At 35.8% G+C, this 14,912-nt stretch overlaps 1 protein-coding gene across 1 annotated transcript in view; it reads right to left on the minus strand.

The window, feature by feature from the left end:
* The window catches only part of LOC150107135 (small ribosomal subunit protein mS39-like), a 369,834-nt gene that overhangs the window by 179,214 nt on the left and 175,708 nt on the right, over nucleotides 1-14,912 (minus strand). Inside the window, exon 11 of the mRNA XM_090391018.1 lies at nucleotides 9,343-9,449. Within this exon, the coding sequence (XP_090247144.1) occupies nucleotides 9,343-9,449 (107 nt within the window). The remainder of the gene's footprint in view (nucleotides 1-9,342; nucleotides 9,450-14,912) is intronic.

Genomic DNA, 14,912 nt, shown 5'->3' on the forward strand with positions numbered 1-14,912 from the left:
CAATTAAGGCACGAAGTTTTATTATTTGTAAATGAACGTAATTCTGATTTTGCATCACTCCTTGTTGACGAAGCATGGTTATTAACACTATCCTATATTTTGGACATTTTTTCGAAATTAAATCTCTCCCTTCAGGGAAATTCTTTAACAGTTCTTGAGAGCTACGACAAAATAAAGGCATTCGAGAAAAAAACTGGTGTTATGGATTAGTTATGTAAAATACAGACAATTTTCCCCCTTTTCAACATTGGAATCCTTTTTAGTGGAAAATGATAATTTTGTTGATTCTGAGTTTCTGGAAAGGGTTTGTGACAGCCTGAAAACTCTGAAACGGAATTTTGAAACATATTTTCCGAATAACTTTATCAGCAATTTCTGTGGATTCGGGACTAATCATTTCAGGATTAGTCACGGGAATGATCTTTCGTTAGCGAAAAAAGAATGAGCTTTCAAGTGACAGTGGGCTTAAAATGCAATTTTGTGATCTTGGTTTGACTCGATTTTGGATCTCGCCTTTAGTGAGAAGTGAATTACTGAATTACCTGAAGAATCATTGAAAATTGTCAGCATTGAACCTTGGCCCTTGCAATTTTCTATAACCTATCTTTGTGAGAAAGGATTTTCATCGCTCTTTCAAATAAAAACAAAATGCAGAAATCGTCTTAGTGCATGTGCCGAACTTCGACTGAAGTTGACCAATATTGAGTCAGCTATCCAGTAACTCTGCAAGGGCCGAGAAGCTCAACCATCTCATTAAAAAGAAGTGGTAACATAATTATATCATATTATTTATTTATTTAATAAAAATTATAAATTGTTTCAATGATGATACACTTTTAATCGTTTACTTCCAATTTAATTATGTTTCCATATGTATTCAAAACATGCTTTCAGATTTATTGTGTTATAAATGGCACAGTTTTCCCCAAATGTTGGTAATCCCCCACATAGGTTTTTTTTTTAAATTACATAACTTAGTGGCCTGAAGAATTGTTTTAGGCATTTTACTGGTCCTTGCGCTTAGAAAGGTTGAGAAACGTTGTACTAGATCATTCAAGCTTACTTTCTCAATTATTACAAAGTAGCCAAAAGTCACTCTGTGGAATGTAACTTGGAAGATGATAAATGATTCCCCCCCCCCCCTCTTCCTCAGGAATAGCAACTTCCTCTCCGTGAGGTGAAGGAAAAGAAACAGGAGGATATTATCTGTGAAGCACTAACTTATTATCTTTTTTATTTTTTTAAATTATTACTTTATTTATTTATTTTTTATTATAATATCATATCTAGATGTGACATCTAGATGGTATTTTATTTTCTGAGAAAAATCTCTTAACTTCTTCAATAGCAGTCTTCAAGATGGTTGGTTGGTGCACACCAGATTGTGGAACAACTAATGGCATGCAACCCAAAAAACAAATACAATTGGAATACACAACCAGCTTCAACCACATAATCTGTAATGGATATCAAAATCTATATATTTATTAAGATATTGTTTTCTTATTTCTTCTCTATTCTCTGTAAACGTTGGCAGCACCCGCCCCCCCACACACACCACTCCTTTTCATTCTATACTTACCCTTGGATACTTAATTTCATTTTTTTTTTCTTTAAATTTCAATCTAGTAAAATTATGCATTTCATTTTACAACAAAACAACTATTTGCATTTTAAAAACCAGATACTCCTGAAATACATAATACATAAATGTAAACATATATTTTTAAATTCATTTTGTGTAAATTACATAAGCTAAAGAGGAAGAACTAATTATACAAAAATATTATTTTTTCCCTGTTATATGAGAGAGAGAGGGGGGGGGGGGAATTATCTATACAGGATACTGCACGTAACCCTATTAGGTAAGTCAGAGCAAACAGACATAGGCAAAACTGGTGGATTATCATCACTCACCTCCATGAATAAGAGGATGGATGATGGACAGATGTCAGATAGTATATAGTGGAGGTGAATCAAAGAGAAGGCATGTAACCAGTGGTGATAGTAAACTGAAGAGAGAGCAATAGTTAATGAAGATGATCGGGCAAGGACAATAGTTGCCAATTCAATGCACCAGAGTTATGCACTTTCGGATGGATGTAAACTCAGGCTGTGTATTAACTTAGATGGAACTGGTCTGCAAGAACCTGATGAAATGGAATTTAGGAGTAACAAACATACTGCAAAAGTGGGCAAAACTGCTCTAATGAATCAATTGGATATTAAGAAATACTGACAAGCAGAGATAAGGAAGTTATTATCTATCTTTATAATGCTATGAGACAACCATATCTGGAGTACTGTATACAGATTTGATTGCCTGAATTTCTTGGGAATGTGGGAGTGGAAAAAAGACAGAGAGAATTCAGAATGCAAGTACAAAATGGTGACTAGAGTGTTTCCTATGAGGACACACTGAATATTTGTGGGTTACAAAGTTTAGGTAACAGATGGAGATGAGAGGATATGATACAAATATATGGGTATTATACAGTAGGTGGAAGAACAAGGGATCAACTCTGGAAATTCTGTAAGAATGTGATTAGCAAGGGTATAAGGATTATAGTTTTTGCTCTGAGAGTGGCACTCTGGCAGTCCCTGCTACTCCACTAAACGAGTGTAACTGTTGGTCCCAGTGACACAAATTGTGCCAAAGGAGAAGTATGATGGAATTGTTACAATAACGATTAGTGTGAGCCTTTCTATGGAGTCTTTAGACTCCTTGGAAATGTTGATGTAATTATAATAGCAATAAAAAAACCAAACAAGAATCTTCTTAACCACTTCCTTATAAAAATATTAAAAAAAAGTCACTGTTATCCTAAAGGTTTTATAAACTGCAAGTTATTTTATTTCATTTTTTTAAATACTATCATCATCATCATCATCAAATTCCTGCCATGTACCCTCAAGGGGTGTACAGGATATGACAGTACTACATGAAAAAATTACATCATTACTAACTTCCTATCTACAATTTTCCTCCAAATCAGTCTGTTACTTGTCAAGACTCCAACATTATCAGATCTTATATTTCTATCGTCTAAGGCACTTTGTACCGTATCAATCCACCTATATCTTGGTCTTCCTCTGGGTCGTTTTCCTGCCAACCTGGCAGAGAACACTTGTTTTGCTAATCTTTCCTCTCCCATTCTATTTAAGTGACCATACCATCTGAGATTAGCTCTGCTAACGCATTCCTGGATGCTGACAATGTCAAGTTCTTTCCTAATATACTCATTTTTAATATGATATTGCCACTGATGCCATCTGTTCACGCCTCTAATCTTTCTCAGGACTCTCATATCTGCGGTCTCTAGTCTTTGGTCAAGTGTTTTACTTCTGACCCAGTTCTCAGATCCATAAGTTAAAATTGGTTTGAACACAGTCTTGTATACAGCTAATTTAGTGTTCCGACTAATTTCTTTCTTATTCCATATGAATTTATTCAATTGACTTCCCACGATACCAGCTTTGCTGATTCTGTTGTCTATTTCTATATTTAGTTTACCATCTTCAGTAAAAATTGTGCCTAAGTAGCTGAAATGTTTTACTTGTTCCACAGGTTCTCCATTCACAACACAGTTGACATTTTCAATGATTCTGCCTATTTTCATTGTCTTTGTCTTTTTATTGCTGACCTTCATACCATATCTATTACAACAGCTATTCAATTTAGTCAGAGAATCTTGCAGACTTGTAGTGGATTTATTTAGAAGTATAACATCATCCGCATAAAGCAAAGAGCTGACATTAACATCTCCAATTTTGATATCAGGTTTAATACCACATTCCTTCATAATGTGATCCATATAGATAATGAATAACAGAGGGGATAACGTACATCCTTGTCTCACACCAGATTTAACATTAAACCATCTTCCTGTACTTCCTTCAATTCTAACTGCTGACTCACAACTCAAATAAAGACTAAGTATTGCTTGATATAATGCTCCATTGACACCATATAACTGCAGCGTATTGAATAGCTTCTCTCTTGGCACCTTGTCATATGCCTTTTCCAAATCGACAAAACTTAAATACAGATCTTTGTTATATTCCCATGCTTTCTCGACTATTTGTCGTAAAGTGAAGATCTGATCCTGACAGCCTCTATTTGGCCTGAATCCAGCTTGTTCTTCACCAAGCTTTTCTTCCACAATTCTTCTCAACCGTTTCTCAAGTATACTTGCATAGATCTTGCCAGGAACACTCAGTAGGGAAATACCTCTGTAATTCTCACATTCAGTTTTATTTCCCTTTTTATATATGGGTACTATGAGAGCTCTACTCCAATCATCGGGAATTCGTCCCTCGGTCCAGGCTTTCTGAACTATGCAGTGCAGCCACTGTAAGACTCTTATACCACCATACTTCAGCATTTCTGGTCGAATATCATCTACTCCTGCTGCCTTTCCACATTTCAAGCCTTTGATGGCTTTTTCTACTTCAAGTATGGATATGTATTCCTGACTGCATGCCTGGTCAGTGTTTTTTATCACTGTGCTGTCATCACTGCATGTTTCATTTAGCAGTTTTTCAAAGTAATTACTCCATACTTCAAGGATATCTTTTTCTCCTGTTTTCATTTCACCTTTATCATCTCTAATTCCTTTTACAGCACTCTTTCCTCCATTCCTAAGCTTCTTCAACAACCGCCAGAATATTTTGCCACCTTCTTGATATTTATTTTCTATATTCTTGCCAAAGTCCTCCCATGACTTTTGTTTAGCTAGTTTTACACACTGTTTAGCTTTCTTACATTTGTCTCTGTATTCTGTAAGAGTAAAAGCTGACTTATTTGCCAGGAACTTTTGATATGCTTTCTTCTTTTCCTTCACTGCCTCTTTAACTTCCTGTGTCCACCAGGGAGTTCTGATTTTTTTATCTTTGCACACAACCTCACCACATGCCTCTCTGGCAGAATCAATCAATGTTTCCTTCAGAGTTTGCCACTGAATCTCCAAGGTTTGATTCCTGTTCTCAAACTCTTTCATTTTCTTTTCAATAATATTTCTGTATTTTAGTCTACAGTTTACATCTGAGAGCTGCTCAACTTTTATTCGCTTTAAAACTTTCTTATATGTTATTCTTTTCCATATGAAATTCAATTTTATCCTGCTCAAGACTAAATAGTGATCACTTCCAATTTCAAATCCTCTGTACACTCTGGTGTCCTGCACCAGGGAGAAAACATCACTATCAACAATAACATAGTCAATGAGACTTTTCTTATTCCTAGCCTCTTCTCTCCATGTGAATTTGTGCACATTTTTATGTTGGAACATGGTGTTAGTAATAACCAGTCCATGTCCTGAGCAGAAATCCAACAGATATTTGCCATTATTATTAGCTGTGCTCTTTTCTCCAAATTTTCCCAAAATATTTTTGTATGTCTCACAATCATTTCCTACTCTACTATTTAGATCCCCAACAAGGACCAACTTTTCCTTTTTCATTGTGTCAGTTGCTTTTTCTAAAGCCTCAAAAAATTCCTCCACTTCTACCTTAGTAGAACCTTCTGTGGGACCATAGGCACAAATAAGTCTCATTGTCCAGTTCCCCATTCTCATATTTGCCCACATTACTCTACTTGAGACTGACTGCCATTCAAGAAGATTAGCCTCGTATTTTGTGTTGAATACTATGGCTACTCCTTCTTTTCCTTGATTTTAAATACTAATCTGTAAGAAATGAAGGAAGACAACTTTCACTGGATTGAAAGTTGTTTGGAAATGACACTTTAATATTTTTTATTTGCTATGATATACTTTCATTTCACAGATGAGTATTTATTTTTATTAATTTATTTACTTTTTACCATACAGTAATCCCAATGACAAAGTCTGGAGGCCTATAGTAGCCTGATGCTGTGGGAAGACTTCTTATATATTAATGATAACTAGAATATTATCGAGCACATATGTACTATCTAAATCCACCCATAAAAAATGGGGAAAAAAGTTTGGTTGATTATTTTAAATGAAACAGTGCACAGAATCCAAAGGGAAATTAACAGATCACAAAAGTTAATATTAACAAAGAAAGATCCTAAAAGAATCCATGAAGTATTTATGGGATAAAATGACAATAACAATATAAATTATTGCATACAGTTTTTAAATTTTGGATGACTTTTCTATTGCTATCATAGTGAACCACCAAGAGATCTGAAGCAGTAACATTCTTCAAACATGTATCAGTTCTTCTTGTGGCTGTACGGTTGCCATATTGTCACTCTGTTCTCATTCCAAGTGTTCTTCCTTGTTACTCTCATAATTACAGTTGTGATAAGACAAAACTATCAAAACAGTTTTGTTTTAAATCTTATAAGAAAGATCTCGCCTCGCTTTCCCCAAATTTTGATAATATTTTTTATTTATTTTATTTGTGTGGGGTGTTCTCCCCATTCCTCGACTGTCCCTTAGAACTGGATGAACCCTCCTAATTGTATTAAGTACTATATTTATGACTGGAGCCTGTGTGTTCCGGTTTGCCTGCTTGTGGGATGAAAAACCACAGATAAACTGGAGAGGAGGGAACCTGCTGTCCATGCCCAAGACTGTCTAACGTGACTATGGCTGAGAAAGATCCTAAAGCTCCTCACGTCATCGACGGGAATCAAACCTAGGCCACTCCTTCCCCAGGCATATGGTTGTGAAGTGCATAGCCACTAGGCTAACTGCATTGACTTGATAATATTAAGATCTCTAGTCAAGATGAGATTTATATTCATGGGCTGACAAACACTTGCAACCTCTTTGATTCAAAAAACTTCACTTGTACAACCTAACATTATATAAATCCAGAAATTCATCTAATCTTAGAATACTGTTTTCATATTTAGGGTGATTCATCAAACACCCCTCTAAAAGTGTTCTGTGCTATCTAGAAGAAGCAAATTCACTTAATAAATGACCTTTCTCTCATATACTCAATTTGTTTTTACGTGGTTTTCCACCCACGAAAGGCTTTCATAAACCTATTAGTACTGTAAATGGGTTAAAGATTATTTTTTCCCCTCATTCATTTTTATATTTTTTAATGGTCCAGAAACCTTACTCTGGAGATCCAACATGGAACTTATTTCAAGTTACTTCAAGTCTCCAATAAGCAAAGAGCCTCACACTGGATGATAAAATTGATCTCTCACCTAAAGATATTCACAAAACGTGTATACCCATGGTGTGATCTGAACCTGGACACTGCTGGTTAAAGATCAAATATGCTAACTGCTAGTCCAAACTATGCCAGTGGTCTGTTTCAGGCCTTTCTGTAGGTATTTTCATGGGTGCTGCCCTACTAAACTGACTCACATCATTCCTCAACTTTTTTCCTTAGCTTGTAAAAACATAAGATAATGTGAAGAAGAGCTGGAACACTTTTCTTCACACTATCTTCCAGTGATCATATAGTCACTCTGTACTTCAGTGATGGGTCACAAGAATTCTTGCAGGTGGTGCTTTTCTTGAGGCTCCAATCTCTGAAAACCAGTCACTCTCACAACCAGTCACTGAACACAACATCCATCTATCACTTTAGGATTAACTTCTTTTTACTATTATTCCTCCTTCCACAGAAAAAGTGAAATCCTCCTTCTGTCCAAATTATATCAGCATTCTTCTATTAATGCTCTTAAGAAGTCTTTAAGTCCTATTGAGCCTTTCTATATTTTTTTATAAATTAAAGATGCCAAGAAATTATATTCTTGGTTTAATCCTTTATCCAAGTGTAAGGAAATAATGTTTGAAGGTGAAGTAACTTCATAACTAGGCTACTTGTATTAGAGGCTAATGACATCATATGAATTGCTTTAATTGTCACAGTGCAAAGCCACTACCCAGACCCAAGTTGAAGTAAAGCAGAAGTCACATATCTCACATATACAAGTAGTCAAAGGATGTCACACCTTATTATCAAAATACTCTGAATTAGAGATAGATATTTCTAGGACTTATATAAAATTTCAGAGTATGTTCATGTATTTTATACATATACGAGGATTGTTAAAAAGTTTGGTAAACTTCCAATAGACAGCGACACAATTAATTCATTCATACCAGTGTCGGCATGTATCATCTTTTTCATGATCCCTGGCCAAATTTTAGCCATGTTCGACATGTAGTTCTCGTTTGGCAAACATTTAAAAATGACCATGTTCGCATTTTTCACAAAAATGGAGAAAAACAAGTTTCATGCAGTAATAAAACACTTTTATTTGAAGAAGTGGACGGTCGTGTAGATCAAAGTTTAGTTAGATGCAGTTCATGGGAACTTTGCACCAACATTAAAGATTTATTTATTTTTGGATAAATGAGTTTAAACGTGGTCGTAAGTCCATCGAAGATGAAGGGCATTCTGGACACCCAACTGAGGTCACTACAAAGGAAATGACTGACAAAATCCATGATCTGCACACAGCTTTCTCTTGCACAAGAGAAAGCTGTGTGTGTGATTGTTGACTGTCAATCAAAAACGCATGCAAAAAGACATTTCAATGCAGGGTTTTGTGATGTTTAATCACAATCTGCAGGATTTTTTGCATCGATTCGTGGCTGTAGATGAAACTTGGATCCACCACCACACACCTGAGTCCAAGCAGCAGTCAAAACAGTGGACAATGCCCGGTGAAAGAGCACCGAAAAAAGAGAAGACCGTTTTGTCAGATGGGAAGGTGATGGCCACTTTTTTTGTGGGATTCCCAAAGAATTATCATGATTGGAAAAGGGTAAGACAATAACAGGAGTCTATTATGCATCATTTTTGGACTGTTTAAAAGAAGAACTGAAGAAAAAACAGCCAAGTTTGGCACACAAAAAAGTGCTCTTTCATCAAGACAACGCACTGTCCCACACATTGGCCATCGCAATGACAAAATTGCATGAATTGAGGTTAAAATTGGTTCCACATCCACCGTATTCTCTGGACTGGACCCCAGGTAACTTCTTGTTCCCAAACTTAAAATTTTGGCTTAGTGGGAAAAAACTTTCTTCAAACGAGGATGTCATCAAGGCTGTCAATGACTATTTTTCACAATTTGACAAATCCTACTTTTTAGATGGGATGAAAAAATTGGAAACTCCGCTGGATCAAATGTAGACCTCAATGGAGACTATGTTGAGAAATAAAGGTGATTTTTTTCCAAAAAAATGTGTTTAACTTATTTTTTATTAAACTTTTGAAACCACTCTTGTACTGAAATATAATAATAATTAGCAAAACTTCACACAGAAATTTAATTTTCATGATTTATTTAGAAAAAGCCTAAATTTTATAAAATTGTAAATTAAAAGCACAATGTTATGTTTAATAACTAATACCAGATATAAATACACATACTAATAAACAGATTCCTGAAAAGCACCACCTATCAACTTATAGTTCTTTTCATGCTCCAACAATCTATGAATTCTGTGAGCTAACTCGTTATCCATGAGATGATGACACTGAAACAAGACATAATTTCTCAAAATAAGACTTTTTCATTAAGTTTATTTCTAAACTGAAATTTTAGATTTAAATTTATATATATATATATCTATATATAAATTTAAATCTAACTGATCTTGGCCTTTAAAGGACAAGATCCAGCAAGAACTAAAATGGTATTAGATAACAAGATCTTAGAACAGGTGAATTCATTTAACTACCTAGGATGTATGATCACTTATGAAAATGAAAAAGATATAAACATAAAAATTGCAAAATATTTAAAAATAACAGGAGTAATTAACTCTATATTTAAACCAAACCTAGTTCAAAAACAAACCAGGCTAAAAGTATACAATACATTAGCCCTACCGGTCTTAATGTATGGAAGCGAAATCTAGACAATAAAACAAAAAGACAAACAAAGATTAACAACAGCAGAAATGAAGTTTATGAGAAAAACTGCAAAGTATACCCTATTTGATCACAAAAGAAACGAAGATATTATGAAAGAATTAAACCAAGAACCAATAATTGAAAAAATTAAAAAATATAAACATAAATGGATGGAACACGTTCAAAGAATGAAAACAGAAAGATTACCAAAACAAGCCTTAAAGTACAAGCCATTAGGAAAAAGAAAACCAGGACGTCCTCTTAAACGATTCAACGATGACTTCTAAGGCCGGAACAGGCCATACCAGGCCTAAATCCTTGAAATGTATGATGATGATGATATATATATATATACAGGGTGTTCGGGATAAATTTGACATATTTATAATTAATTATATTTTTCCGTAAGTTACATGTATTAACACACACTTCTCTTCATTTAAAAGTTTGGACCCTTCTTCATTCATATACAAGATGTCAGAAAGGATGGATAGCTGGAACCCACCTGAATCATGGAAGAGAATAACTTGTATCATGATGATTCGTGCCCGCCATCAAAATAAGGATATTACGACTGCTGCCCAATGCTCCCTGAATACAGTAAAAACAATCAGGCATGAACTAGAGACTTGCAATGGTGACTACGAGGATGTAGCAAGAAGAAAGATCCCTAGCAGACGATCTGATTGCGTTCGTACAGCAGAATTCCTCGCAAATCTGCAGGAACAGGTGTTGAAGAACCCTGGCATTGGAATTCGGGCTTTGTTCGTGGAGTTGCTAACTGTAGTCAAGCCCTGGATAACAAGGGTAGCCAATGGTAGGCCGTATGTATGGCAGCAGGATTCGGCCCCTTGCCACACCTCTGGGAAAAGTCAAAAATGGTTGTCTGAAAATTTCTACGACTTCACCAGTCCAAATGTTTGGCCTCCAAACTCCCCAGACCTTAACCCCATGGATTATTTTGTATGGGGCGCAGTTGAAAAAGACACCAATCGCACTTCCAGTAATACAAAAGCCCAGTTAATGGATAAAATTAAAACAGTTTTTGCGGCCCTTCCCAGGGAGACTGTAGCATCAGCTTGTTCGAGGTTCCGAAGCAGAATTGAAGCTGTGATCGATGCTAATGGTGGTTATTTTGAGTAAATCTTGTTGATAGTATTGTAATTAACTCTGCCTGTAATGTTTTTTTGTCAATTCATTAAATTTAATAGATACAAAGAAGATTTTCTTTTTCCTTACGAAACTGTCAAATTTATCCCGAACACCCTGTATATATTAAAACAAAACTGCTCTTTTAGTAGATTCAAGCCAAAATTCATTTCAAAGAGAACAGATAACTAAAAAGCTTCAATGTTCAAAATTTGATGCACCTTAAGAACTAAGAACCTTAGTTCTTAAGGTGCATCCAATATGTTTAAGTATTTCTCCCATGTAGCAATGTCTAGCAATGATGCATATGAAAAATTAATATTACTTTGTTCCTGAAATCTGACACCTATCTACATGCATATAACAGAGCATATACTTGACTCTTTACTAAAATATGCCAAACCCACAACACAAATATACAGTCTTCCTTTAAATTAAAGATACCATGAAATTACAATCTTGGTTTGCATGTGAAGTATCTTCACAACTGGGCTAATTGTATATAGAGGGTAATGACTTCACATCAAGCACCCCCATCTCCTCCTTATGTATTATATATATCAAGTGAAAAAAAATTCAATATCTATCTCTGATCCAGAGTACTTTTAATATGGTGGCATCTTTACACTACTTGTAAATGGGAAATATATAACTTTCGCATTACTTCAACCATGGTATCTTTTCTGGATCTGGGTTATGACCCTTCCTATAATGCAGAGCATTACACATGTCCAAAGGGGGGTGCTTTGCATCATGGGATACTAAGGCAACTGAAGTGAAGTCATTAGCCTCTATATACAAGCAGCCCAGTTGTGGAGACACTTCATGCAACTTTACTTACACTTTGATACACTAACCACCTAGCCTGGCTGGCCGAGTGGTTAGCATATCCACTCACCAGCAAAGAGCCTGTGGGTTCGAATCCTGCGTGGGCATGGATGTTTGTAATTGTCTGTGGAAAAACTAGTGGTGGTGGTCGGCGGTAGAGGGTGTTGATGGAATTGAGGTCAGTTGGTGGATTGAGTGGTGGAGACAGAGTTGTACAGCAAGTGCCTCCATCGATTAGTCTTTAGATAGACTCCCTGGAGGTGTCAAAAAATAATCATAATAATAAAGAATTAAATCAAGAATATAATTTCTTGGCATATTTAATTTATTGTACAACCAAGTGAAAAAGCTTTAAATAAAGTCTTCCTTTAGCAGGATAATGTGGTCATTTCCCAATTCAATAATGGCAATGTTAACTGAACTATGCATTGAGAGTGAAATACATTAGCCAATTTTCTGTTTTATGAGATGAAAAACCTGAGTTTATAGGATGGGGAAACCTGTTACCTCTAAAGGAGGATGAAAGAGGATACAGGGTTCTCCCATGGCTGTAACTTCACAGTTTGCTTATAGATCTCTCTCTCTTTTTTTTTTTTAATTTTAAAGTTTTTTCTAATCAGTTAATAAAGACTTATCCCGATGATATATGTCTGATGATTTATGAAACTATCATCAAATTCCTTACATGTATCCTCAGGGAGTGTACAGGATACCAGGGCTCCAGAAATTCACTCACCACTAGTGAGTTATTAGACAGTGGCAGGGTCAAAGCTATATAACTGAGAGGAGACCTCCACATAGCCTTTAAAGGAATACAGAGAACCGACCAGGGCTTCTGACCTAATGTCCAATCCTCACCTTCTCGTGGTGCACCCTGTTGGGTATCTATGCTGGATACTGAACATTCGTTCAGTATCCAGCATGGGCGGGATACTGGGATTTAGCTGACCAAATTGTATTCCTATAGGTTAAACCAAAATACAAAATGATGGTACAACATGACAAAATTTCATGCTGGCTGGGGCATCGCCCAGTTAAACAAGATCCCCCATTGTTTTCACCAGGGAACCAGGGTGAACAGTGAAAAGTCAGCTACCGGAACAAATCTGAAAACACACCCCAACTCAATATCACTAGAGTTAAAGATCGGTACTATCAACATTAAGAAGCCTGAATGGCAAAGAAATGGCGCTAGCTGAGGAATTAGATAAGTACCAGATCGACATAATAGGGGTGACTGAAACAAAAAAGAGAAAACTGGTGAGATATTTCTGAGCAATAAATACAAAATGTTATATTCAGTCAATGACAATCAAGGAAAAGAAGGAACAGCTATATTATTCACCACAAAATACGAGGCTAATCTTCTTGAATGGCAGGCAGTCTCAAGTAGAGTAATGTGTGCAGATATGAGAATGGGGAACTGGACAATGAGACTTATTTGTGCCTATGGTCCCACAGAAGGTTCTACTAAGGTAGAAATGGAGGAATTTTTTTTGAGGCTTTAGAAAAAGCAACTGACAGAATGAAAAAGGAAAAGTTGGTCTTTGTTGGGGATCTAAATAGCAGAGTAGGAAATGATTGTCAGACATATAAAACGATTTTGGGAAAATTTGGAGAAAAGAGCAAAGCTAATAATAATGGCAAATATCTGTTGGATTTCTGCTCAGGACAGGGATTGGTTATTACTAACACCATGTTCCAACATAAAAATGTGCACAAACTCACATGTGGAGAAGAGGAAAGGAATAAGAAAAGTTTCATTGACTATGTTATTGTTGATAGTGATGTTTTCTCCCTGGTGCAGGACACCAGAGTGTACAGAGGATTTGAAATTGGAAGTGATCACTATTTAGTCTGGAGCAGGATAAAATTGAATTTCATATTGAAAAGAATAACATGTAAGAAAGTTTTAAAGCGAATAAAAGTTGAGCAGTTCTCAGATGTGAACTGTAGACTAAAATACACAAAAATTATTGAAGAAAAAATGAAAGAGTTTGAGAACAGGAACCAAACCTTGGACATTCAGTGGCAAGCCTTGAAGAAAACCCTAATTGATTCAGCTAAAGAGGCATGTGGTGAAGTTGTCTACAAGGATAGAAAAATTAGAACTCCATGGTGGACACAGGAAGTTAAAGAGGCACTGAAGGAAAAGAAGAAAGCATATCAAAAGTTCCTGGCAAATAAGTCAGCTTGTGCTCTTAGAGAATACACAGACAAATGTAAGAAAGCTAAACAGTGTGTAAAACTAGCTAAACAAAAGTCATGGGAGGACTTTGGCAAGAATATAGAAAATAAATATCAAGAAGGTGGCAAAATATTCTGGAGGTTGTTGAAGAAGCTTAGGAATGGAGGAAAGACTGCTGTAAAAGGAGTTAGAGATGATAAAGGTGACATGAAAACGGGAGAAAAAGATATCCTTGAAGTATGGTAATTACTATGAAAATCTGCTAAATGAAACAAGCAGTGATGACAGCACAGTGATAAAAAATACATACCAGGCATGCAGTCAGGAATACATATCCATACTTGAAGTAGAAAAAGCCATCAAAGACTTGAAATGTGAAAAGGCAGCAGGAGTAGATGATATTCAACCAGAAATGCTGAAGTATGGTGGTATGAAAGTCTTTACAGTGTCTGCACTGCACAGTTCAGAATGCCTGGACAGAGGGACGATTTCCTGATGATTGGAGTAGAGCTCTCATAGTACCCAATAAAAAGGGAAATAAAACTAAATGTGAGAATTACAAAGGTATATCCTTACTGAGTGTTCCTGTTAAGATATATGCAAGTATACAAAAAAAACAGTTGAGAAGAATTGTGGAAGAAAAGCTTGGTGAAGAACAAGCTGGATTCAGGTGAAATAGAGGCTGTCAGGATCAGATCTTCACTTTACGATAAATAGCGGAGAAATCATGGGAACATAATAAAGATCTGTATTTAAGTTTTGTCGATCTCGAAAAGGCATATGACAAGGTGTCAAGAGAGAAGCTATTCAATACGCTACAGTTATATGGTGCCAATGGGGCATTATATCAAGCAATACTTAGTCTGTATTTGAGTTGTAAGTCAGCAGTTAAAATTGAAGGAAGTACAGGAAGATGGTT

Source organism: Typopeltis vanoorti, chromosome 4 (assembly GCF_054136105.1).
Source record: "Typopeltis vanoorti isolate ZY-2024b chromosome 4, IOZ_Tvanoo_1.0, whole genome shotgun sequence".
NCBI lineage: Eukaryota > Metazoa > Arthropoda > Arachnida > Uropygi > Thelyphonidae > Typopeltis > Typopeltis vanoorti.